Source organism: Gadus macrocephalus, chromosome 3, assembly GCF_031168955.1.
Source record: "Gadus macrocephalus chromosome 3, ASM3116895v1".
NCBI lineage: Eukaryota > Metazoa > Chordata > Actinopteri > Gadiformes > Gadidae > Gadus > Gadus macrocephalus.
The window spans coordinates 25,519,059-25,545,183 of NC_082384.1; the positions used below are offsets into that span (position 1 = coordinate 25,519,059).

Sequence of the window (26,125 nt, forward strand, 5' to 3'; positions counted from 1 at the left end):
TGTGTGTGTGTGTGTGTGTGTGTGTGTGTGTGTGTGTGTGTGTGTCACACCTACTGAGAAGCAGAAAATAACAAGTTGGGGAAACTCGTGCCATCACTTCTGAAAGGAAGTGATGGCACCCTGTTTGAAGAGCCTGTGTCTCTTCAAGAAAATAGCAAGTTGGGGAAACGGGTGCCATCACTTCTGACAGGAAGTGGCACCCTGTTTGAAGAGCCAGTGTCTCGTGGTGGCTGAGCCTCACATGCCTTGTTAGTGTCTGGGGAAAAGTGGCATTCTGTGACGCCATAAAAACACTTTTCATTCAAAAGTTGACAAGCGGGTGGCAGCGAGACAGTGGGGCCTCGCCCCCGCCTAAACAAAACCTAAAACGTGAATGAGTAAACGTTGTAGCAAACCATGACATTACGATTTAGTGTTGGATTAAGATAAGCTCAGAGACGCGTGTACATGGGGACACACACATTTGACCACATGAGTCGAGTTGTGCGCTCCGCAGTAGGATGCGTAGTGTGTATTTCTGTGGAGATCTGTGTGTGGAGGTGATTATGGCCGAGTTGTGTTTATCTGCTCCCAGAGGGCCTGCACACAGGCTCCTGTATCAGATAAGGGGTCACAGGCTGCTGCTGCGACCTGATGGGGAGCCTCTGTGATAAACACCCTGCGCTGCTGGGACCCACACGGCGTCCGGAGCCCAAAGGGGCCCCTAATATGGGGGCTCGAAGAATCATGAAGGTACGATGCAGTGGCTGGGTGCATTGTGTTGTGTAGTACTAAGGCTGAGGTGTATACGCACACACACGCTATAGCCGTGTGTGTGCGTCCTTGAACTGAAAGCTTCTACAGAGTCGTTGAAGTACAGACAATGAAACAGAGTGAAATGGAGTAGAGCAGGCTAGTGAGGCTGCTTACACCAGACGTCAACCACACACATGCACGCGCACGCACGCACACGCACACACACACACAGGCATCTTAAACCAGTCAACCACAAACACGTAGGTAAACCCCTAGCTGTATGTGGACTGTGTGGTTGCTAGCTGGTTTAAGATGTGTGGAGAGTGTGTAGTTGATGGCTGGTTGAAAATACCTGTTTGTGGTTGATGGCTGGTTTCAGCAGCCTCACCTGGCCCGAGTCAGACTGATTAGACTCTGGGATCGGATGAGGCTGCACACCTGGGGGGCATTGACCAATCAGTGCACACGGGATACGTCAGTGCTGAACACCTGCTCTGACTGTAGCTGGTTGAGCGAACAGCAGTGTACTGGTACCGGAGGGGCAGGGGGTGGTGGTTTTTTGACAAATGTGCTATTTTGAGGATCTGGAAGATTAGAGCTAAATTAGAAAAACCCAAACACCTCATAGAGATTCAGATTGAAATAAAAATATCGTTCGCTTCATAAGCTACGGACGGGTCGTGACGCTAACACAAAATTAATTTGCCATTGAGTCCCGTTTCAAAACGGTGGCCTTCTGTCTCCATCTAGTGGAGGTCCAGTATTCACGGCCTCCGCGTCTGGTTGCCATGGCAGCCGGATGTTGTCTCGCAGAAGAGCCGCGGTGGCGAGTGTCATCAATACAATGAAGACTTATGCCTGAATAATACACCTTGCGGTAAGGTTTTAGGTATGTTATTCAGGTTTAAAACAACGCGTCTTCTGATTCTGCAGACAGCAGATGGTTAAACGTTGCTGGGTCTTGTTCGTCTAACCATTAGATGGAGAAACCGAGACAGACTGGAGGCCTGTGGAGCTGTTCCCGGCCGGCCTCATACAGCCAGGAGACACAGAAGATGCTCAAGAGTAGGACGTTATATTCTCACCTGTACTTCATGATCTGTGTCTGTATTGTTTTGTTTCTCTGGCACTTAATGTACTTACTTATTGTATGTTGTACATCCTGGCACTTAATGTACACACTGCACTTGTGTAGCATCTTAGGATAGCTATCTTTGTTGTATACGGGGAATGGGTTAACCTAATGATTGTAAGTACTTTGCATTTGGTTCTATGAACATCCTAACTGTACCGACAGAGATATATTGTTGTTCCTCCTTCTTCTGACAAATGTACTTATGATAAATCGCTTTGGATAAAAGCGTCTGCTAAATGCCCCAATTGTAAATGTATTGTTTCGTGATGTTCATTTGTCAGTTCTATTGAGGCCCCAATCATGGTTTTATTGCGTCTTCATTGACGTCTGCCTTCTGCTTTCAGTGATGATGGAAGAGTCGAAGCTCACTAACTTCCAGCGAAGACAAATCACCAAGTCTTTGACCGGTGAGTTCAGGTAACATCAAATGTTGTCCTACAGAAAACGTGGTACCAGCAGTCTGTCTATACCTGAGACTCTGTCAGACCGGTACGTTTTATTGTGTGGTCCTAACTAGAGATGTTCCGATACTATTTTCTCCTTCCCTTTACCGATTCCGATTCCTGAACTGGAGTATCGGCTGATGCGTTGTGACTACTAACAGCACTTGTTCTATTGAAGGGTTATCTTACGACGACAGCGGTGTATAGTCGGTTCACTTACTCTCATTTTTTTTTCTATACATTTACATTAAATACCTATAATTCTAATAATACAATTGTATTTTTGTAGTTGATCATCTGATCATCCTTGTTTTTCCAACTTGGTAGCTCGAACGCACGTATGTCTTAGAGTACCATATTAAGCGCTATATACATTTTATTTATTATTATTATTATTATTATTATTATGTCGGAGATGACGTGTTTCCCATTCCGACCCCCGTCCTCCGACCGGTAACGAACGCAGCGTAGCACCGTAGTGTTTGTGACGTTCTCTGCCTGTGTAGCAAATGAGTCACGTGACGGTGACGGTATCGGATCGGAGCGTAGACTGGCGTACTCGCCGATAACCCCCCTCTGGGTCTCCGCAGACGGGGCCGCCCTGCCTCCCTCTCTCGGCCCCTCGTCGTCGGCCCCGGGTCCCCAGCAGCCAGAGCAGAAGGTCACGGGGACCCCGCAGAGAGACTACTACGTCCCGTCCCGGAGACGCAGCGAGCAGACCTGCCGCTCCGGAGACAGCTACCGCCGCGACGCGTTCCGCCCGCGTCCGACACGTACGTAACCACGGCGACGACGCCGCCACGAAAAGAGAGGGAGGCGGTGATGAGCTCACGGTGAAGCGAAACGATATGGCTTTTATTTTGAAGGTTTCCGTCACTGACTGTATTGTCTTGTCTGTACCGAGAACAGTTGTCTAGGAGAAAGAACACAAAAAGCATTATATTGTTTGTCACTTAACAAACTAACAGACTAGCAGCACAGACACCAAGATTTAGACTTTTTACAGTCTATGCCTGTGGCTTAGACCTTTGACCTGAGTCCAGGTGTAAGCTACCACCTGATGCTCATCAATTCTTTTCGCAGGTCATCTTCAACTCAAACGGTTAAAAAGTAAATAGATAAACTGTCCTATCGCAGCGGCTGAGCAAAGAACGCCAGCTCCCCGTTTAAGCACAATCAATACCGCAGGAAGGCCCTGGCCAGTGGGAGACAGCGGACAGACAGACAGCAACACTGCTTAGAAAGACACTGGGAGCCAGTGAGCCAGTGGAAATCTAAAAGTTGATTGATATTCATGTTGTAGACTCTAATGAATGAAGCTGAAAAAAATGCAAACATCTGCGTCTCCCTGATATGACTGACATATATAATATACTTCAATTAAATGCTGGTACATTACTTGGAAAAATCCATGAGTAGTAGTATGACATTAGATTCATTGTCACACTTTCATAACTGCTTTATCATTCGTAGGAGATTTAGAAAAGGAGAAGAGCAGACTGCAATCGATTCTCGCCACAGGGAAAGACGAAACCAAACCCAAACCCAAACCCAAACCCTCCCGCAGTGAAGCTCAGAGCCCAGAGACCATGGAGAAAGACGGATTCCAGGAAGGTACGCCTCTAGCCTGCTACTGGTTGATCAGAGAGGATAACTGTGTTTTCTTCTCGCCTTCACACCAGGTCCTTTACAACAACCCTTGACCCAGTGAAGGCTTGGTTGGGAACGTTAATCTGAACCATGTGAACATTCGACTCAAGCTCCAAGCAACAGCACAGTATATCAATGCTATGATAACATATGTTAGATACATAATCGTATCTGACTTCATCTTTTGATCTAAGGTTATATTTATTGCCAGCCGTCCACAAATGAATAATAAGTGTAAGTGTGCCTAAATTTAGCCCCATCTTCTGTAGTTGTGGATGAGATTGAAGAACGGAGGCAGTTCCTGGCCGATATGACAGCTCTCGGCCAGGAGAAGCTCTATCGCAACCTGATCAATACAGAGATCGCACAGGTACATCTTTGACAGTGATCAATGACATAACATGTCTGCAGTCAGCTCAGCCCAAGCGCTCTTTACATACATAACAGGCCCTGCTTTGCCCATCATTTAAATTGTAATAGGCTACAAGTCACATTATATCAAAATGCATCTTCCTTGACCAATGAAATGCAAGGATTTATTTATGTCTCCTGCTCATTTGTAGAAGATCCGAGAGCTGGAGCTGATGGATAAGACCCGCAGCGCTGCGCTGAGAGACATGACCTCCTAGAAGATCGGATTAAAGGACGAAGAGGAGATGGAAGAGGCAGCAAACCAGGAACAACATCTAGTTAAAACGCGTCTCTGAGACACTTGGTGTTCGCAAGGATGAGTCAGACCTGAACGGTTCAGAGAACTGGATGCACTGGGAGAAGTCAAGACCAAACTGGGAGAAATGCTAGGACTATGAATCAAACGTTGACCCAACCCATTGACCCATGACTCGTGTTGCTGCCCTGCCTCCTTCACCAGTAGACGTACGGAGTCCTCTCGGACTACAGGCTGCACACAGCCGCCCAGACCACGTAGCTTTGCTTCCGTGTGACACTGACAAGACGCATCTCCGTGCACAGCGCTAGGGTCAAATATGGCTACCGTACGGAGATGGATGAGATTGTCAAATAAAGAATTTGATGGCTTTTGTTCAACAGCTATGCATGGAGAGACCAGAGACAAACGTATGTAGAGACCAGAGACACCAGAGCATGGAGCATTATTCATTTAAGATGAAGGGCAAATTCATAGACGTAGAAACAGAAGCGCTAGATAAATGTACAAGAAGAGACAAAGTATCAATCATTTCTTTCAACACACAGGAACACTTAAATAAGATGGCACCTTGCGGTCATTAAAATTAACAGTGTCAACACTGAGGTCAGTTTTACACGCTTTTAAGGCAACAGTTTGCAAACAGATGCAGAACACATCGAGGTTGTAAAAATATAAATTAAAACAGTTGCATATTCAGGGAGAGCTATAATGTCTGCTATTCTGACACTCCTCGTCGCAGCTTAAACATTGAATCCTAAAGTCTTTTAGTCTTTCCCTACATAAAATCAAACGGTATTTGCAGATTAGTCTTTTTTTTTTTTTTTACATTCAAAATAGTTTATGAACACTCTAGTCACACACCAAAATAGAAATTGGTAGGATTAAAATACTCTTTTTACAAGCCTTATGCACACCGTCATCATGGGACATCTTATCAAAGCACGTATTAACGTCAGCCTTTCGATGCCACAGAACACAGCAAAAAGAAACAGGGGCACTGCAACACACACGGAGTAGCCTAGCAGCAAGTAGCACTTCCATCGCTAAACCATCAGACACAACGGGAGCTGGTACATTCTCAGACCACGGGACAATTTGTAACCGTTCTCGTACCACATGTTACTAAACCGAAGGAATTGTCCTCCTCTCGTATCGGGGAACCGTTCATTCGAGGGAGTCTCTCTCAGGATTAAAATGACGTTGAATTCTTTCCGTGTTCTGCTCCTTGTTTTGTGTTTACTCGTTGCATCGTTAAAAGGTAGGCATTAGGAGAACGGGTTAGACTGTGCAATCAAGCCTACGATAAAATCTAAAAGTCGGTTAAAGAAATATACCAGACGATATTCAAACGCCGCAGCTGTTAAGACAGCTTTTGAAAAAAAATACACAAAGCAATCGAAAATATATTAAAATCACAAAAAAATTACGTTTTCTTTTAGCCAACCAGCAGGTAGAAGGTGAACAGAGGTTTGGGCCGATTTACACCTCGGACGCACCTTAACTCATCTGGGGGAGTTCACCTTAACTCATCTGGTGGGGTTCACCTTAACTCATCTGGTGGGGTTCACCTCAACTCATCTGGTGGGGTTCACCTCAACTCATCTGGTGGGGTTCACCTTAACTCATCTGGTGGGGTTCACCTTAACTCATCTGGGGGAGTTCACCTTAACTCATCTGGTGGGGTTCTAGCTAGCACTGTACAGGAGAGGTCCAGTCTGTCCCCCCCTTGGACGCCCTGGGACGCCCTGGGGTTCAGCTCTTGTCTTTGCGGGGGCTGGGGGTTTGGCTGGGGTCCCCCTTGTGGCTCAGGCGCTTCAACACCTTCATGGGCTTGAACTTGGCCGCTTTCTTCTTCTTCTTCTTCTTCTCCTTGTCCTTCGCCTCGCCGTCGGGCTCCTTGTGGAAGTCTGAGGAGAGACAAGAGGAGCATGAAGCAGGGCTGGAGAGACAAGAGGAGCACGAAGCAGGTCTGGAGAGACAAGAGGAGCATGAAGCAGGGCTGGAGAGACAAGAGGAGCACGAAGCAGGTCTGGAGAGACAAGAGGAGCACGAAGCAGGTCTGGAGAGACAAGAGGAGCACGAAGCAGGACTGGAGAGACAAGAGGAGCACGAAGCAGGACCGGAGAGACAAGAGGAGCATGAAGCAGGGCCGGAGAGACAAGAGGAGCACGAAGCAGGACCGGAGAGACAAGAGGAGCACGAAGCAGGGCCGGAGAGACAAGAGGAGGCTCACACTCATGTTTGCATATTTATCAGATTAGCGTCACGGATCTCTGATGCGTGCGGGACGCAGAAGGGGGATTTGACCTTTAAACTGCACTTACATCTCCCTACGGATTAAACTACCATTAACTGGGAGTGGTTTATTCCATTCGATTATAAAACAAGTTCTAATTGTGTATCGTTATTGGCCCACCTAGTCCAGGCCAACAGCAATACACTTAAAGGCTCAGAGAAAGTGATGAACCAGCACTGAATGTTTCCACTGATCGCTCCGTTATTAAAGTGCTCCAAGAGGGGTGACAGGGAGGGGGGGGGGGGGGGGGGTTGGAGGGGGATAGCAGAGTCAGCATCTCACCTTTCTTCTTCAGCATGTCCGCCATCAGCTTATCCTCCTCTTCGTCCCTGCAGCAGAGGATGTGATGGTTAGCGTAACAACATGTGTGAAGGACTATGGGAAGGACGGCTAAGGTTCAGTTACAATAAATGTAATAATCAGCTACATTCTCAAAGCGCTTAACAGGCCATAGGGGTATGGGACCCCCTCGACCCTAGTCCCCAAGAGGGCCAGGAAAAACTCCCTTAATTAGCCAGGGAGAAATCTAGAGAAGGAACGCAGAGTGGGGGGATCCCTCCTTCAGAGTGGGGGGATCCCTCCTTCAGAGTGGGGGATCCCTCCTTCAGAGTGGGGGGATCCGTCCTTCAGAGTGGGGGATCCCTCCTTCAGAATGGGGGATCCCTCCTTCAGAGTGGGGGATCCCTCCTTCAGAATGGGGGATCCCTCCTTCAGAGTGGGGGGTCCCTCCTTCAGAGTGGGGGGATCCCTCCTTCAGAGTGGGGGATCCCTCCTTCAGAGTGGGGGGATCCGTCCTTCAGAGTGGGGGATCCCTCCTTCAGAATGGGGGATCCCTCCTTCAGAGTGGGGGATCCCTCCTTCAGAATGGGGGATCCCTCCTTCAGAGTGGGGGGATCCGTCCTTCAGAGTGGGGGATCCCTCCTTCAGAATGGGGGATCCCTCCTTCAGAGTGGGGGGATCCCTCCTTCAGAGTGGGGGATCCCTCCTTCAGAGTGGGGGGATCCCTCCTTCAGAGCGGGGGATCCCTCCTTCAGAGCGGGGGGATCCCTCCTTCAGAGTGGGGGGTGCCTCCTTCAGAGTGGGGGGTCCCTCCTTCAGAGTGGGGGGTCCCTCCTTCAGAGGGGGGGGGGTGAGGAGGGCTATGGGCGCCATATGGACTCACCTCTGTCGGTCCTGGTCCATGTTGTTGATGATCTGGTTCCTCTGCTCGATGACGGTGACCAGGTCGGCCATGAGCCCCTGCTCCCGGGTGCGGTCCGCCTCACTCCAGTCTTTCTCTGAGGTGGGGGGGGGGCAGACGTTGCCAGGTTGGGTTGCCATGTTGGGATGCCATTAAGGGATTTCAGCAGTCTCAACGTTAAGGCCTTTTGTCCACAGACTTTTACATGTCTATTCTTAAATTAACAATTTATGTTATAAATTTAAAAGAAGAAGAATTCATCCATTCAAACACGTTCACACACCGACGGCGGTGTCAGCCACACGAGTCAGTCAGGGTGAGGCGCCTCGCTCAGGGACACCTCGACACTCAGCTAGGAGGAGCCGGGGATCGAACCAGCAACCTTCCGGTTACCAGCCGACCCGCTCTGCCTCCTGAGCCACACGCCGCCCCCATGAAGAGAGCGGCACTATGTTCAGCGACGTCGTAATGCAGGGCCTCTGCGGGGTCTGTGGGCGGAGACCTACCGGGTTTGTTGAGGAGACAGCGGAGCTCGTACTCCACGTCGGCCTGCCTCTCCTCCAGGTTCTGCTGCTTCGACCTGGGGCCACAAGGTAGAACATCACCAGTCAGCTGCTAAACACCTCCGAACACACCTTTAAAACGGTCTCCTCTCCTCTCCTCTCCTCGACACACACACACACACACACACACACACACACACACACACACACACACACACACACACACACACACACACACACACACACACACACACACACACACACACACACACACACACACACACACACACACACACACACACACACACACGATCCAGGAAATGCCGGACACTTGAGGGGGAAACTATTCTGTGCTCCCTCTGAGCTAAATTCACTTTTATTATTTAAGTTATAAAAGTCTGTTGTTGATAATATGTTGATAAAGCAATATGTATCACTGGGAAAGAGATGATGTAGAAATTCATTCAGATGCTCTGCGCTTGGTGTGTTGCAACTATTACACTTTCCCTTTTCTAACTATGACTTTAATTACCATTTGGACTTTACTGTATTACATGTGTCCGAGGACTGAGAACAGCCCTTTACATCTAAACTCTAAGATGTGTGTGCGCAGGCAGGCGGTGTCCGGGGCAGACGTACGTGTAGACCAGCTCAGCCTCGCGGCGCACCAGCAGGTGTTTGTCGTGGATCAGGGTGAACCACTCCACCAGGAGGCGCTCCTCCTCCTCGTCTGGAACACAGAGGGGCGGGGGGGGTTACCCTGGCCCCCGGACCAGTGGACCCCCCAGTGGGGGCGCGGGGGGAGTTACCCTGGCCCCTGGACCAGTAGACCCCCCAGTGGGGGGGCGGGATTAGTTACCCTGGCCCCCGGACCAGTAGACCCCCCAGTGGGGGGGAGTTACCCTGGCCCCCGGACCAGTAGACCCCCCAGTGGGGGGGCGGGATGAGTTACCCTGGCCCCCGGACCAGTAGACCCCCCAGTGGGGGGGAGTTACCCTGGCCCCCGGACCAGTAGACCCCCCAGTGGGGGGGAGTTACCCTGGCCCCCGGACCAGTAGACCCCCCAGTGGGGGGGAGTTACCCTGGCCCCCCGCCCAGTAGACCTCCCAGTGGGGGGGAGTTACCCTGGCCCCCCGCCCAGTAGACCTCCCAGTGGGGGGGAGTTACCCTGGCCCCCGGACCAGTAGACCCCCCAGTGGGGGGGAGTTACCCTGGCCCCCGGACCAGTAGACCCCCCAGTGGGGGGGGAGTTACCCTGGCCCCCGGACCAGTAGACCTCCCAGTGGGGGGGAGTTACCCTGGCCCCCCGGACCAGTAGACCCCCCAATGGGGGGGAGTTACCCTGGCCCCCCGCCCAGTAGACCTCCCAGTGGGGGGGGGGTTACCCTGGCCCCCGGACCAGTAGACCCCCCAGTGGGGGGGAGTTACCCTGGCCCCCGGACCAGTAGACCCCCCAGTGGGGGGGAGTTACCCTGGCCCCCGGACCAGTAGACCTCCCAGTGGGGGAAGAGTTACCCTGGCCCCCCGCCCAGTAGACCTCCCAGTGGGGGGGGAGTTACCCTGGCCCCCGGACCAGTAGGCATCAGGCCCGTGAGTACCCAAGTCCATGCCCCGATCAGATACCATCACATGGCGAGCTCCTTTACTACCCAGGCAGAGAGCATCACTAACACTACGGTGTGGTGCTGCGGTCGTTAACGGTCGGAGGTGGAAAGTCGGAATGGGAAACTCCATCTCCGACCGACACGTGTTCGAGGAACCGAGTCGGAAAAAAACATGACAACTTGACAAAAAAATTATATATATACACAATGATACAAATGTATTATTGTAATTATAGATTATAAATGTGAATGATCTAGTTCTGAAAAAAGCTATACGACTATAAAACGCTGTCATCGTAAGAGAAGGGAATCGGAAAGGGAAAAAAAAAATGGTATGGAACCATCTGTACTGGTAACCGTTATGGGACCATCTGTACTGGTAACCGTTATGGGACCATCTGTACTGGAAACCGTTATGGGACCATCTGTACTGGTAACCGTTATGGGACCCTCTCTACTGGTTATGGGACCATCTCTACTGGTTATGGGACCATCTGTACTGGTTATGGGACCCTCTCTACTGGTTATGGGACCCTCTCTACTGGTTATGGGACCCTCTCTACTGGAAACCATTATGGGACCATCTGTACTGGTTATGGGACCATCTGTACTGGTAACCGTTATGGGACCATCTGTACTGGTTATGGGACCATCTCTACTGGAAACCGTTATGGGACCCTCTGTACTGGTTATGGGACCCTCTCTACTGGAAACCGTTATGGGACCCTCTGTACTGGTTATGGGACCCTCTCTACTGGTTATGGGACCCTCTCTACTGGTTATGGGACCCTCTCTACTGGTTATGGGACCCTCTCTACTGGTTATGGGACCCTCTCTACTGGTTATGGGACCCTCTGTACTGGTTATGGGACCCTCTGTACTGGTTATGGGACCCTCTGTACTGGTACGGTTCCACCACGTGTGCGTACCGCTGGGGCTGTCTCTGAGCTTGGTCTCCAGCTCCACCCCTCTCTGCTCCAGCTGATCCAGCTGCCGCTCCAGCCCTCTCATCTCATCGTGGATGTCCTCCACTGGGATGTACTGGTCGGACTGGACCTGGCCACCAGAGACACACACACACACACACACACACACGCGCACACACACACAGCTATGAATCAGCTGCTTATTCAACATGTGCTACATGAGTTAACTCCATGTGTGGTAACATGCACGGTTTCTTTATACGACTAATCCTACCGTGTGACTGAGTACTGAGTAGTTTAGCCCGTTCACTTATCCAGACGAGTCCAGTCTGTGGTTATAGATCGTTATCGTTTCTCATCCTCTTCCTGATCCAAAGCGCTGCCTGCTCTAAACATGATGCATCACCAAACCGCCAGCTCTGAATCGTAATCACTACCCAGTCGACGTCCGTTATGAAGTGACTTAGGCGCCGGGCTGCAGACGGCTGATCTAATTATGTTCTACATCCTCATTCGTCTACATCGACGGCCCACTCTGCTAGATCCACTCCCTTGTCAGAGCAGAAGGCCGATAGAGACTCATGTTGCTGCCGCTCCATGAACACACGACAAGCTCCAGCGGCTGTTCGACCCAAGTCAAGGCGCCGAGTGTGCATCAGTGTGTGCGTCGGTCAGACCACATACCCCGGCTTGAGCGCTCCGCTCCACTACTTCAGCTGGACGCCTGGTGCCCCCATCGCTAAGAGTGAGCAAAGGTCTTCCGCAAGAGACTCGAGACTTGTTCAGAGCTCACCTAGACTCTGCAATAGCCTCTCCCCTTACCCCCCACCGCCAAACCTCCCTCTTACGCACTGAGTGAACGTTGCACGTCCTGGCACTTAAAAACAGAAATTAGCCTTGTGTAGTGTCTTAGCCTAGCTGTCTGTGTTGCATACGGGGAATGGGTTAACCTAGTGATGGTTAGTGCTTGGCACTTGGTTCTATGAACATCCTGACTGTACCGATAGCGATATAATGTTGTTTCTAGCAGTTTCTCTTTCTTCGGACAAATGGACTTATTGTAAGATGCTTCGGATAAAACGTCGGCTAAATGCCCCAAATGTAAATGTATTGTTTCGTGATGTTGATTTGTCAGTTCTATTGAGGCCCCGATCGTGGTTTTATTTGACGTCTCCCTTCTGCTTTCAGTGATGATGGAAGAGTCGAAGCTCACTAACTTCCAGCGAGGACAAATCACCAAGTCTTTGACCGGTGGAAAACAGGAAAATCAATTATTGCCCTACAGAAAACGTGGTACCAGTAGTCTGTCTATACATAAGGTTCTGCCAGACTGGTAGGTTTTTTTGAGTGGTCCTAACTAGAGATGTTCAGATACTATTTTTTCCTTCCCTTTACCGATTCCTGAACTGGAGCATCGGCTATCGGTATCGGTGGTGATGTGGTTCCTCATGGCGTCCGCGTCCAGCCTACCTTGCGTTTGATGAGGGGGAAGCCGTGTCCCGGGGCGGGCGGTCTGGCAGGCCGGGGGCCTCGCGGGGGTCTGGTCTTGGCGGCGCCGTCGGACGGAGAGGCCTTCCTGTTGAACGGGTTCTCCTTGCAGGGCCGCTGGGGGAACACGGTTCTGGCGTCAGTGAGTGTGGAGTGTGGACGACCGTCCAACCGCCCCATCACACAGGCGGCGTGGGGCTCAGGAGGCAGAGCGGGTCGGCTGGTGACCAGAAGGTCGCTGGTTCGATCCCCGGCTCCTCCTAGCTGAGTGCCGAGGTGTCCCTGAGCGAGACGCCTCCCCCTGACTGCTGCTGACCAGCTGGCTGTCGCCCTGCGGGGTCGACTCCGCCCTCAGTGTGAATGTGTGCGTGAATGGGTGAATGTTTGGCAGTATGCTATCATGGTCCACACGTTGCTCTGTTCGTGTTCGTGCTTGTTTGTGTTGTTACTGAATTAGCAACAGTCTACATTTCCACTACGCACTTCTCCCTTTTAATTCATTATTCTGTATGCTCTACCTTCACGGTCAGCCCCGCCCCCTAACACACGCTGGGCCCCGCCCTTCACGGTCGGCCCCGCCCCCTAACACACGATGGGCCCCGCCCTTCACGGTCGGCCCCGCCCCCTAACACACGATGGCATCACCCTTCACGGTTGGCCCCGCCCTAACAAACGCTGGGCCCTTCACGGTTGGCCCCGCCCCCTAACACAGGCTGGGCCCCACCCTTAACGGTCGGCCCCGCCCCTAACACACGCTGGGCCCCGCCCTCACCTTGCTGTTGCCGGCGGGGGTCTCCGAGGCCAGGGGGCTCGGGGTCGCCGTCGGTGGGCGCGGCGGCGGCGGATGCCTGGGGCTCCTCGCCGCCTCGCTCCGATTGGTCTGAGGGGTGGCCGGCGCCGAGCTGGTATTGGTCGGCACGTCGGGAGGGGAGGAGCCTAGAGAGCGGCGGGGCTCGTCGGAGCAGGAGGACGGGGAGGCGGGGGGGGAGCTGATGGAGGGCTCCGAGGCACTCTTGGTGAAGGGGAGCTCCAGGTGGGGGCCCCGGCTGGGGGAGGGTCCCCGGGGGGAGGGTCCCCGGGGGGAGTGGCCCCGGCTGGGGGAGGGGCCCCGGGGGGAGGGGCCCCGGCTGGGGGAGGGGCCCCGGGGGGAGGGGCCCCGGGGGGAGGGGCCGTGGTCCGAGCCGGAGGAGAGGCTCTCTGCGCTCAGTGCTGGGGAGGGGGAGCAAGAGGAAGGCTGGGAGTCAGGGGGGGCTGAAGGTCAGGGGGAGGGTGAAGGGGGTGGAGTCAGAGGGAAGGCAGGGAGACGAAAGGGGGAGGAGTTAATGGATGGTTAACTTAAAACACAACATTTCCGCTGCCCATCCCCTTGTTCCCATGGAGACGGCCCCACCCACCTGGGATGGCCTCGGGGGCCTCGGGGGCCGGGGGGGCCCTTGGGGCCCTGGGGGCGGCCCTCTTCCTGGCCACGCCCCCTCCGGGGCTGGAGGAGCGCGAGGTGGCCCCCCCACCGGGGGGCGTGTCCGCAGCCTCCGCCTCCGTTGCCTGGGTGATGCTGTACCACGGGTGGACGGCCGCCGCCACCGTCGGCACGGCAACGGCCTCTTCCTCCTCTTCGGCGACATCGCCTTCCTCATCCTCGTCGTCGTCGAAGGGGTTGGCGGGGGCCGGCTTGGGGGGCAGGCCGGGTCGCGACCCCACGACCTTCAGGGAGGTCACAGAGCCCGCGCGGGGGGGCGTCGCCAGGCCAGCTGGCGGGGGGGGAGGGGCCGGCTTCTTCTTTGATTCTGATTGGACCAGGGCAAGCCAGGGAGGGTCTTTGGGTTTAGGGGAGTCAATTGATTGGCTGGAGATGAAGACACACAAACAACAACACACAGAAGGGGCGTCATACCGGGGAGGAGGACACACACACACACACACACACACACACACACACACACACACACACACACACACACACACACACACACACACACACACACACACACACACACACACACACACACACACACACACACACGTGGATGCAGTGCGGGTCACGTGACGTAAACAGGGTGCAGAATGGAGTCGTCCAGGGAGTACGGAGGGGATGGAGGGAACATGATGGAGCCCAGAGGGAGGCTGCAGGCAGCCGGCTCACCTGCCAGGAGAGTGGGAGCGTTCCCGGGGCTTCGGCGGCAGCCGAGGCTTCTGACGCTCACCTGCCGGTCGGAGAACGACAACATACCGTCAGCAACCAAACGCCATTCCTTCATTTACATTGAGTGCGTTTAGCCGACGCTTTTATCCAAAGCGTCTAACAATAAGCACATTTGCCAGAAGAAAGAAAAACAACCATATATATATATCAGTACAGTAAGGATGTTCATAGAACCGAGTGCCAAGCACTAACCATCACTAGGTTAACCCATTCCCCGTAGACAGCAGAGACAGCGAGGGTACGACGCTACACGATGCTAAGCACTGGTTTTAAGTGACAGGACGTACGACGTACAATGAGTTCAAACGAGAAGAGCACAACGTCGTCACACACCTTTGACCTGCTGGCGTTCTGGAGGGGGCTGCGGGCGGGCCCTGGGGGCGGGGCGAGGGGGGGGCGTGGCCTCAGGAACCCTGCGTGGCGCCGGCACCGGCACCGGCCGGGGGACCCCCCCCGGGGGACCCACGGCGGCCGGGGGCGTGTCATCGTTAGACGTCTCTTTGGCTGGTGTCTGGATCACCTCCTTCTCCTCCTTCTCCTCCTCGTTCCCGGCCTCCTCTTCCTCCTCCTCCTCCTCCTCATCGTCGCTGTCCCCGAAGGGGTTGGGCGGGACCGACGGGTCCTCCTCCTCGATGATCAGAGCGTCTGATTGGGCAGTCGCGGGCGTGGGCGACGGAGTGAACTCTGACGGACAGTCGCTAGGCAACACGTTCCGATCCGGCGAGACGACTGCGGGCGCGGCGACCGCGGGCGAGACGACCGCGGGCGCTGCTGCCATTTCCCGCTCGCTCTCGGGAGGCGGGTCTTCTTGGCGCGACGGGGATCGACCAATCCGGGCGGAGCGGGCTTCGGCGGGCCGCTGGCTCAGGTCCGGCCGTCCGTTCTGATTGGCTAAGGCAGGCCGGTTGAAGTGGTGCGTGCAGATCAGAGAGCCGGACTCCTTGCCCATCTTGTAGGAGCCGGGGAGCAAAGTGCTGCTGCACTCGATGCACCTGAGCGGAACCAGAGGAACCAGAGGAACCAGTAGAACCAGTAGAACACTCATTAACATGGAACCGGTTCAGGACCCGGAGAACGAGTCCCGATTCGAGTGGATTAGAATTGCGTCGCGTTCATCTGTTTTGTTCCATCAGGGAAAATTGCCTACACTTCAGATTTATGTTAGGAAGCTACGGTTTACGTTATGAATCCATTCACAAGAAAACCCAAAACTAACTGTTTTAGAAATAGAATCAGAAGATAAGATAAGATATACTTTATTCATCTCAGCAGAGAAATGTAGGTGCTCCAGCAGCCAGCATACATACACACTACACAACACATGTATACATGCATATCCCACCTGAACAAAACCATGAGCCCACAATGCCTAGCTAATAACTCATCATTTTAAAAATAACTGTATACATTCTCCCTCCCTCCCAACCTAGAGATACATGCCTCCCTCTCTCCAACTGAGAGCGGTTGAGATGGTTTGCATTGCCACTGTTGCCATGGAGTCTGATATCGAGGCCAGTCGACAGACCTCTTTGCTGTGTAGATTCCTTTAACTGTGTTGCAGCCTTTCAGAGATACCCACTTCCCCCGTAGTGTATTGCAGTGAAACTTGGCCTCTCCCGCCGGAACAGACTCCAGCCGTGACCAAGCCTAAACTCTCCTTTGTCTCACTGAATGTATTCTTGGTAACTTAACTGCCTGTACTTTCCCATGACCACGCTCTAAAATTAAATCAAATATTTCGCTGGCCGAAGCGTCCAAAAGATAAGTCATTCTTCCTCACAAATCAACCCATCTTCAAATGCGATAAGGTGAAATATGTGTGAATCTGGTCCTTGTTACACATACACTTAACAATTCACTACACCTCATTACTTATTATTACAACTTTTTTATTTTAATTGTATTCCTATTATTATCATTTATCATTGTGAACTACTGATGCTGCAACTTACTTTTACTCATTTTTTATTTTACTTATCTTTATTTAATTTATCTCACATTGTTGCCGCTATGTGGCTGTTGAGGAGCCAGGCCTAAGAACTGTCCTCGTGTGTATTTATTGTCGTCCAATGAGGTGTAAGGTGAGTGGGTCCTCACCTGAAGCAGTTGCGGTGGTAGAGCTTCCCGTCCACCATGAACCTCTGCACCAGGTGGACGTGCTTCAGGCAGGCGCTGCAGGCGCTGCTCAGAGTGCTGCTCTTCAGCCTCGGGCCGCCCAAACCGGTCTGGGCAGGCTGGGGCCACGCAGAGCGGTGGTGGTGGTGGGGGGGGGGGCACGGAGTGGGGGGGAGGGAGGATATGGAGAGGTGGGGGTGAGGGGGTGGAGGGGTGGAGATCAAACACGGAGTCAGGATTCGAGGATGTGGATTCTTGATTCTGATTGGCTAGTTGTTGGGCTAGGCCCGTGTCGATTGGGCGGCTGCGTGGTCCAACCCACTTTGGTCTATTTGTTTTCCTAGTATTTTTCCTGTTTTGGCCGGAACATTTTTTTGAACCCAGGAAAAAAGGTACATGGGCTTTTGGGAGACGTTCTAATCTCAGTAACCCAGACGGTTTTAAGGGCACTCACGTTTGATTGTCATTTAGGCAATGCACAAAATAAATGTGTTTAAAACAAATCCCAAATGTGCACACAGTGATTGGACGGTAAGAAACGTTTTTTCATTTTGTATAAAAAAGGAGATGGGTAAAATAACTTAATAAAATAAAATACTATCCTCATAGCCTAGCCCCCCCCTCCCCCAGGCTAGTGCCTGGGCGGGGGGCCGCAGCACGGGGGGGGCACGAGAGGTGAAGAGGAGGATGAAGAGCAGGAGGAAGAGGGGAAGGAGGAGTGGATCTCCATCTGAAAATGGGGCGCAGGAGGAAGAGGAGGAAGAGGAAGCCAGAGTATGAAAGAAAGATGAACGGAGAAGGGGAGGATGAAGAGGCATGCGGAAAACAGAAGAAGTAGAGAGAGGATACAGGAGGCTATCTCCATTGACCTGTGGCGTCATCATTTTTCCCAGCTCATGCTGTTCAAGACCTGAAACCACGTGAGGCTGCCATGACCCCCGCTTCACGTCCTGGGTCAAACAAGGACATGCCAGAGTGATGGACAGAGCCCTACGCCCGTCAGCATAAAGAATACGCCGAATTTAAATGATGAAAAATATGAAAGATGTTGTCACTGGATATATCTGTGCCGGAATCAAAGGACACGACTATCACACGTTACAATATGTCACAAGCAAGCAGATCGACATTGCGTCAACTATTCCAGTTTCGCTTTAAAGTGCGCCATGACTCAATTCTGCCGTTGCAATCACATCACCCTCTTTTTGTTTTTAACTTAGTGGAATGCTGCGGAAGGGGGTCGAGAATGGCAAGTGACTTTAGGTTAGACTTTAACATAGTCTCACGATTCAGGCTTCAGATTAATATCTGAGGTCTGATGACAGACGAGCACAAAAGTGGACAAACAGGATCTTTCACTGTCCATATATTGTTTTCGACCAGTCACCTGTAAAGTATCTGTGAGGGAGGTGTATTGCGCTATGACCAGAAACAAACTCGGCCAGCAGTAATAAATTGTCAAGGGATTTGTTAAGGTTTTCCAATCAACAATGTTTCGGCTGCAGTTGAAATTCACTGATTGAAAACGTGCACCATCAGGAATGAGTTTCCACAGCAGAATATCTCTGTGTCCAAACAGATTTAGAATATTCTGATATTTCTTTGAATTGAAGGTGATGCTCAGGATCAGGATTATGATCATATCAGCAGAACAGGAACAGAGTTGTGTGAACGGGGTTAGGTGTGAGAACCAGTGATCCCTAAAATAAGGAAGTCACATTAGGATGACATTGCACTAAAGTTGTTCTCTATTGAACTCTGACAAAGAGTGTGTCAGGGAGATTGCTGATCGACCGATCAGACCTTATGTGTTTGTTAGTCAGCTTACACTACACCCATCATTCACTCAAACCCCTGGCCCAGATTTAAGCCAGTTATTTATCGTTAATAAGCATATAGAAGGGCGGCATGTGGCTCAGGAGGTAGAGCGGGTCGGCTGGTAACCGGAAGTTTGCCGGTTCGATCCCCGGCTCCTCCTAGTGTGTCGAGGTGTCCCTGAGCGAGACGCCTCACCCTGACTGCTCCTGACCAGCTGGCTGTCGCCTGGCAGGGTTGCAGGTCAGTGTGTGAATGAATGTGTGAATGAATGTGTGAATGTTAGGCGATATCGTAAAACGCTTTGAGAGGCCACTGGTTAGAAAAGCGCGGTATAAATTCAGTCCATTTACCAATCAACATTCTCCTTTATGGATATTCAAATGTTATAATCTAAAAGCTGCCACAACGGCTTTCAGATACCAGATATCAATGCGTCTCCATGCACAGTGGGGGCCCTAAGGTCCACAGTGGGGGCCCTCAGGTCCACACAGTGGAGGCCCTCAGGTCTCTACAGTGGGGGCCCTCAGGTCTCCACAGTGGGGGCCCCCAGGTCCACACAGTGGGGGCCCTCAGGTCTCCACAGTGGGGGCCCTCAGGTCTCCACAGTGGGGGCCCTCAGGTCTCCACAGTGGGGGCCCCCAGGTCCACACAGTGGGGGCCCCCAGGTCCACACAGTGGGGGCCCCCAGGTCTCCACAGTGGGGGCCCTCAGGTCTCCACAGTGGGGGCCCTCAGGTCTCCACAGTGGGGGCCCTCAGGTCCACACAGTGGGGGCCCTCAGGTCCACAGTGGGGGCCCTCAGGTCCACAGTGGGGGCCCTCAGGTCCACAGTGGGGGCCCTCAGGTCTCTACAGTGGGGGCCCTCAGGTCTCTACAGTGGGGGCCCTCAGGTCTCTACAGTGGGGGCCCCCAGGTCCACACAGTGGGGGCCCCCAGGTCCACACAGTGGGGGCCCCCAGGTCCACACAGTGGGGGCCCTCAGGTCCACAGTGGGGGCCCCCAGGTCTCCACAGTGGGGGCCCCCAGGTCTCCACAGTGGGGGCCCTCAGGTCCACACAGTGTGCCCCTCAGCCCCCCGCGCCCTGTGAGGTCGTGGTTGCGGGCCCGTCCTTACCTCAGCCTCCAGCGCCGTGTCTTCCTGGGGGGCCATGAGCCTCTTCTGGGCGGGCTCGCCCTGCCCCGACCCCGCCGGCCGCTTCATGCACGGGGGGTTGGCTGCAAGGCACAAGGGGAGGGGTTAGAGTCACGGTCACCTGCTGGGAGTCAGCCAATGACGACCCGGGGATCAGACCTCATGAGGAGGTCACCAAAACAAACTAAAAGTGAAACGTTTACTCCTGAAGGGAGGTAGGGTGGGCATCGGGGTTATAGAGCTACAATCACTCAAAGGGCCTCTTTTATACCCCCAGGGGTGAGTGGGATCAGCCAGTGCCGTACTGTCCCCGTGCCTTAGTGACATCACAAGTGGGCGTGTCCACCTGGGTTAATGCTTGATAGACAGCCCTACCAGCCTACCCAGTGGACCGTAGCAAATGTTGCTGATCTATCCGTCCCACATCTAGGGGGACACGCCCACTTGTGACGGCACTAAAACACAGCTCGTAATGACTGATCACACTCACACCCGGGGGGTATAGCAGGAGCCCTTTAAAAGTGAGCGAGACACTGAGATAAGGCGAGGAGGTTTGCGTTCCCACCGTGGGACTTGTTGGTGAAGAAGTTGTAGTACTGGGAGACGTAGGTGATGATGCTGAGGCGGTCGGGGACCTTCATGGAGACCATGTCCTCCGGGTCCAGCAGAGCAGGGATCCCCAGCTGGGCCTCGGCCACCTCGAAGGCCTGGGGGGGGTGGGGGGGCAGACCGGGGTCAGGGGCCAGGATATCACTATGATGGTGGGTGTGTGTGTGTCTATGTAAATGTGTGTGTGCGTGTGTTTGTGTCTAAGTAAGTGTGTGTGTGTGTGTGTGTGTGTCTAAGTAAGTGTGTGTGTGTGTGTGTCTAAGTAAGTGTGTGTGTGTGTGTCTAAGTGTGTGTGTGTGTGTGTCTAAGTAAGTGTGTGTGTGTGTGTGTGTGTGTGTGTGTGTGTGTGTGTGTGTGTGTGTGTGTGTGTGCCATGATATCACTATGATGGTGGGTGAGTGAGTGAGATTGTGTAACAGAGAGTGTGACAGAGAGTGTGAGAGAGAGAGAGAGAGAGAGAGTGTGATGTTTGAGAGTGTGAGAGAGTGAGTGAGACGAGTGAGTGAGTGAGTGCGTGTGTGCACGTGTGCATGATAACATTCTTGTCTATCCAACACAGTGAAGTAACTGTTCCGGATAACAATAACTGCACCCTGCATTCTTCTTCAACCCAAAGGCCTCACACTAGACCAGACATCTACCCGGCCTGGCTACCATAACCTCACACAGCAGGAATCCACAATTAGCGAGGGGAAGCCCCTGAAACACACCGACATCAGTAAACAAACCAACCCTGGAGCGGGCAGGTGAACACGATCGTCTGAGTGGTTGTAAGCTCTCTGTTGTCTTTGCCTGCGTGCTCGGTCACAGTCCAGATTAGTAGAGCAGGCTTAGTGATATAGCCACTGGGAATTACTTGGCACCGGGCAGGAAAATTCCTTCTGGCTGGGAACTAGTCCCCGATGGAACCGCCGACTGCTCGAATACATGAAGAATGTAAACAGCAGCGGAGTAATGCCAGGGCTGGGCTCGGACGGGGTCGGAGACGACCGCCATGTTGTCTTTCTCAAGGTCACCCGGTAGTCTGGGGGTTTGGTCGGAAGTAGTAGCCCGTCGAAAGAGATCATGAATCTGGAAATAGGGGTTGCATTGCATTTCCTCCAGCTCCAGCCGTTTGAAGCCTAGAATGAACCAAAGCAGCGCAGTGCAACTTTTAAAAGTTACAGAGCAACCATGGAACATCTACGTGAGGTCAGTAGCTCAGGAGGGAGAGCGGGTCGGCTGGTAACCGGAAGGTCGCTAGTCCGATCCGCGGCTCCTCCCAAGTGTCGAGGTGTCCCTGAGGGAGACGCCTCGCCCTGACTGCTCCTGGCGAGCTGGCTGTCGCCCTGCGTGGTCGACTCCGCCGTCGGTGTGTGAACGTGCATTAATGGGGGTATGTCGCTCTGAACTAGGGTTCGGGCCGTCTGCTAATTGCCCTAAATGTAAATCGACGTCGAAACCTTCAATGACTCCTTTTTCTACGTCTCCGCCAAAAAGCTCATTGCGTAGAAAGTGAGTTGCCCAGTGGGAGAGCAGCAGAGCGCTCCCGTCAATAACCACTACCAGACTGCCGCTCCCAGCTGGGAGGAAGCCTTTGATGTGCTCCAACAAGTAGTGTTCCCACACTACTAGCAGCACAACGAAACACGAGGGCATTAGTCAACGCGATGACACACAAAACCAAACGGCTCTGGCTCCAAAACCAAACGCCTTGTAGTAAGCCGTCCCAAGCCCCAGAAACCGAGACCTGCCCCACGGTGGGGTCCACCGGTGATCTCACCCCCGCAGTGACGCCTCAGCCCCGCCCTGAGGCCACCCCTCTCCCCAACATGAGCTCATCTGGACGCGGCCGCTGACTGACTCACCAGCCGGTTGTTCTCGTAGACGTTCTCCTTGGACAGCGTTGAGAAGTCTCTGAAACGACGGAGACAGAGGGAGCAAGTCATGGTCAGGGTTATGATGAAAGGGAACAAACACACACACACACGCGCATGCACACAAACATTATAGTTGTATTAGGAGGACGAAATACGAGAATCAGTGAATCAGAGTTCACATCGTTTATTAGTGGCGTCCCGTCTGGAGGGTAGTTCTATCAAATGATCTGGACTTCATTATGTAATGTAATCAGTACTCCTCAGTTTAATCAGGGTTTAGTAGTGCCCCACACACACACACACACACACACACACACAGACACACACACACACACACACAGACACAGACACAGACACACACACACACACACACACACACACACACACACACACACACACACACACACACAGAGACACAGACACAGACACACTTTGAAAACAAGCTAGCCTACACCTCCATGTAACCAGGAGGGCCTCTCCCACTCATCCCTCTCTTTCGGGGCTTCGGTCGACCGCCACAGGCTGCCGAGAGCACCTGGAAACTCTTGCACAAACCTCCCTGAAGGCCTCCTGATTACAAGGCGGCCTCCCCTGACCTCACCTCGTGAGGAGCGAGCAGGAGAACAGCCCACGCCCGTAAACATCCTGCTGCTAACGCTCAGGAAGAAGAAAGCGACAGCTCTGAGGAGGTGCCGAGGAATGTCCATCGGGCACGGCAGTGCGTGTGTTCACAGGACGACAGCGGGAGATTACGGTACTGGGGGAGGCCTTCAGGAGACGTGAAATATGGACACAGAGGAGCTCTGTGAAGGAGCTCCTTGTTGCGGCCCCAAGCAGCACAGAGTCACCTCTGTTCTCCTCATCCCTTCCCCATGAAAGCAAACACACTTTGCAGCAGCAGATCTAAATATGGAGAGCGACCACAGTGGCCGGCGTGGTCGAGGTGGTTCGCAGCAACGTCCGTTCCACAAAGACAACAGTGAAAGCTCTGCTTCCAGCTGCCACTTCCCGTCGCCCTAATTGACGTTTCGATGTTGCTCACGGGGTGAATAGCCACGCGGGCTAGCTGAGGTTCAGCTGTGCTCCGCGGTATCGCGGCGCTGATGGTTATCCCGACGTGCGAGGAGGGGAGGACACCCGCCGGGAGGACGTGCCAATTATTGTGCAGCCGGTCCGGTTTGGAGAACAACACTTTCGGACTTTGCTAATGTTGGGAAATATGCCGAGTGCCGCTCAACTGACCGTGGCCGACAGACACGACACTGGGACGGATGTGAACTGCTAACCTTGTGACTCAAGGCCTCACACCCAGGGTTATTTTAGAAAAGGTGTCTGCTGAGGAACTGGGTGTGCGTGTGTGTGTGTGTGTGTGTGTGTATATATACATTTATGTGTGGGCATGCGTGTTCAATTTCATCAGAACCCCAGATGAAGGGTGCCTCTGCCCGCTCCGGTTAAGTTGGTACTGAGTCAAACAGCCAATAGCGCGCGCGTGTGTGTGTGTGTGTGTGTGTGTGTGTGTGTGTGTGCGTGTGTGTGTGTGTGTTCTGAATGACTTTATGCTGAGTTAAACTCAACACTACTATGCCAGTCGAATGTGTCAGTTGAATTCCGAGTCTAGATTAAACAGCCATGCAAAACTAAAATGGATTAAACAGCTAAAGTCAATACAGATAATAAAAGAGAAAACAGAATGATTATAATTGATGATACCGATGTCTACAGATGGGGAAAAATGTAAATCTTGACAGGCTTCTATAATATAAGACCTTTAATAATGCTGAGCTGAACCAGGCCAGAAACTAAGGGCAGTAGAGGCATGTATGGACAGCCCAGTTGTTATGAGAAAGCCCTCTTCACAGAAGCGCTATGCAGGACAGTGACTGCACATTTCCGTTTGCGTCGCTGTGATGGCCTGGAGCGGCATTAGAGCTAAATGCAGTGTGACAGCGAGAGGTCCCGGGCTACAGCTTAGTCTGACAGACTGCTGGTCTGCATCAGAGGCGAGTGTTCAGGGGAGAGAGGACAGGGCCGGTGCCCTGCTGAGAGACACAGTCGAGGCAGACTCATTAGTACTTTACACTTTGAACTTTGCGTTGCTGGATTGTCTGGGAATAAAGTCTACTGTAGCTCCGTATCGTGTATCGCGGTTGTTCACAACAAGTTTGGACAAAACAGATTAATACAAATCAGCCCAAACACAACACTGAACACTAACTTCCTTCTGACAACATGTTCCATCTGAGATTTGTTATAGGTTGTTCTTCAACTAATGTAAGGCCATTTTGCGTGTGCGTGTGTGTGTGTGTGTTACAAAGAAATGATAAGGTTTATATATACATAGGACTGGGTAGGCTACTCTAAACCCTGATTAAACAGAGTTTAAGTACTGATTACATTACATAATGGAGTCCAGCCTAGATCAGCTGATAGAACAGCTCCAGAAGGGACACCAACAATAAACGGTGTGAAATCATTCACTGATGCATTTTATCCTGATACAACTACTAATGATGTCAGGCTGAAACCAGGACGTAAGCAACCCAGTACGCATATGTTTGCTATCCTAATCCAATCCTGCAGCCTACTGCCCATCTAGTAGCATTTACATCAACGTCCCAAAAACCACAACAAGTCAAAAGATCATTCAGAAACCGACATTCATGCATCGTTGGGCTGAACGAGACGTCTGCCAGACAGCTGTCAATCAATCACAATAAGTGGCACCGTTCACTCAGGAGCTCAGAGATTCAGACCAGATGTTTCCGAGTCGTTAGAGACGTCTGAAGGTTACTCACATGAGATCCGGTCTGAAGCGGTGGATGATGGCACAGAACGCCAGACCATCTCGAAAGGACGAGGACATGTTCTTCACGTCCACGTCGCTGTACTCCTCGCACTGCAGGCGGCACCACTCCTGCAGAGCCTTCAGGGAACCCATCGCTGTGTGATGATGATCAATAATGATGATCAATAATGATGATCAGTAATCCAGATTCCTCTGATGTCTGACGTCCTCTCGGTCTTGAGGGAGAAGACTGAAACACTTCAACTGCTGTCCTCGCTCCTGTCAGGAGGAACCAGGCTACACCCTGTACGATGCTACCTTTATGTGCAACCGGGGAGGCATGCTACAGCCATGCTACAGCCATGCTAAAGGCTAGCAGGGTTCGGGGGCTAGACCAGCTCAGGGACACAGATCTGCAGTGTTCTGCAGAGGACAGTACAACCACGAAACGTCTGATAACCCTGGTGGCCAGGGGTCAGATAACTAAGCAGGTCTATTGAACCCAACCCGTTAGCCCGACTAACTAACTAAGTTTCCAGCGAACAAACTTTCATTTAAAGCGAGAAGAACCTTGATGTGGATCCTGTGGATCCTGTAAATCCTGTGATGAAGATCCTAGGTTCTGGTTCTTCTGGAGACGAGCGGTTCTCCGGGGCGTCTAGTGACGTCTCGCCATCTCCGTGTCACAGACAGATGGTTTCCTTCCCAGTCGGACCCAGTGGGAGCAGATTACAGGGCGGTGATTGTCACAGTGTGGGGCGGCGGTGTGCTGCAGCATGTGCGTCCTCCCCATGATCTCTTGCTCCGCTCGGCGCTCTTGTCCTCTACCAGAAGGTTCATCATCTCTCGGACTTCCAACCACACCCTGAAGACTCCATGTACCGCTAAGATCACGAACACGGGTTCAGGTTTAGACCCTGCTGAGTTGTCCGGGGTGTCACGCAGTCCTGGCCGCCGCCTGTCTGCTGCTGTAAT

General features: G+C 52.6%; 2 protein-coding genes across 7 annotated transcripts; one reads left to right on the top strand and one right to left on the bottom strand.

The window, feature by feature from the left end:
- The first annotated feature begins 275 nt into the window (after window positions 1-275).
- c3h22orf23 (chromosome 3 C22orf23 homolog) lies at window positions 276-5,005 on the top strand. 5 transcript variants are annotated; one of them, XM_060046609.1, is made up of 7 exons: window positions 276-732; window positions 1,716-1,800; window positions 2,215-2,277; window positions 2,904-3,086; window positions 3,787-3,927; window positions 4,218-4,333; window positions 4,527-5,005. In XM_060046609.1, the coding sequence occupies exons 1-7, from the start codon at window positions 634-636 to the stop codon at window positions 4,590-4,592; spliced, it is 753 nt and encodes a 250-aa protein (XP_059902592.1). In that variant the 5' UTR covers window positions 276-633; the 3' UTR covers window positions 4,593-5,005. The 5 variants fall into 5 exon arrangements, with proteins under 5 accessions (XP_059902592.1, XP_059902593.1, XP_059902595.1 ...); XM_060046610.1 differs by having other exon boundaries at window positions 288-732; window positions 4,233-4,333; XM_060046612.1 differs by lacking the exon at window positions 276-732 and adding an exon at window positions 1,006-1,624.
- A 61-nt stretch (window positions 5,006-5,066) lies between these two features.
- On the bottom strand, window positions 5,067-26,124 carry micall1a (MICAL-like 1a). 2 transcript variants are annotated; one of them, XM_060046552.1, is made up of 17 exons: window positions 25,721-26,124; window positions 25,161-25,305; window positions 22,351-22,399; window positions 20,460-20,601; window positions 19,877-19,977; window positions 16,928-17,064; window positions 15,164-15,822; window positions 14,771-14,831; window positions 14,025-14,473; window positions 13,403-13,839; window positions 12,613-12,747; window positions 11,146-11,272; window positions 9,252-9,342; window positions 8,616-8,689; window positions 8,092-8,206; window positions 7,212-7,258; window positions 5,067-6,540 (listed from the first exon to the last, which is right to left on the bottom strand). In XM_060046552.1, the coding sequence occupies exons 2-17, from the start codon at window positions 25,301-25,303 to the stop codon at window positions 6,386-6,388; spliced, it is 2,922 nt and encodes a 973-aa protein (XP_059902535.1). In that variant the 5' UTR covers window positions 25,304-25,305; window positions 25,721-26,124; the 3' UTR covers window positions 5,067-6,385. The 2 variants fall into 2 exon arrangements, with proteins under 2 accessions (XP_059902535.1, XP_059902534.1); XM_060046551.1 differs by having other exon boundaries at window positions 13,403-13,881; window positions 25,721-26,123.
- Between the last annotated feature and the right edge of the window lies 1 nt (window position 26,125).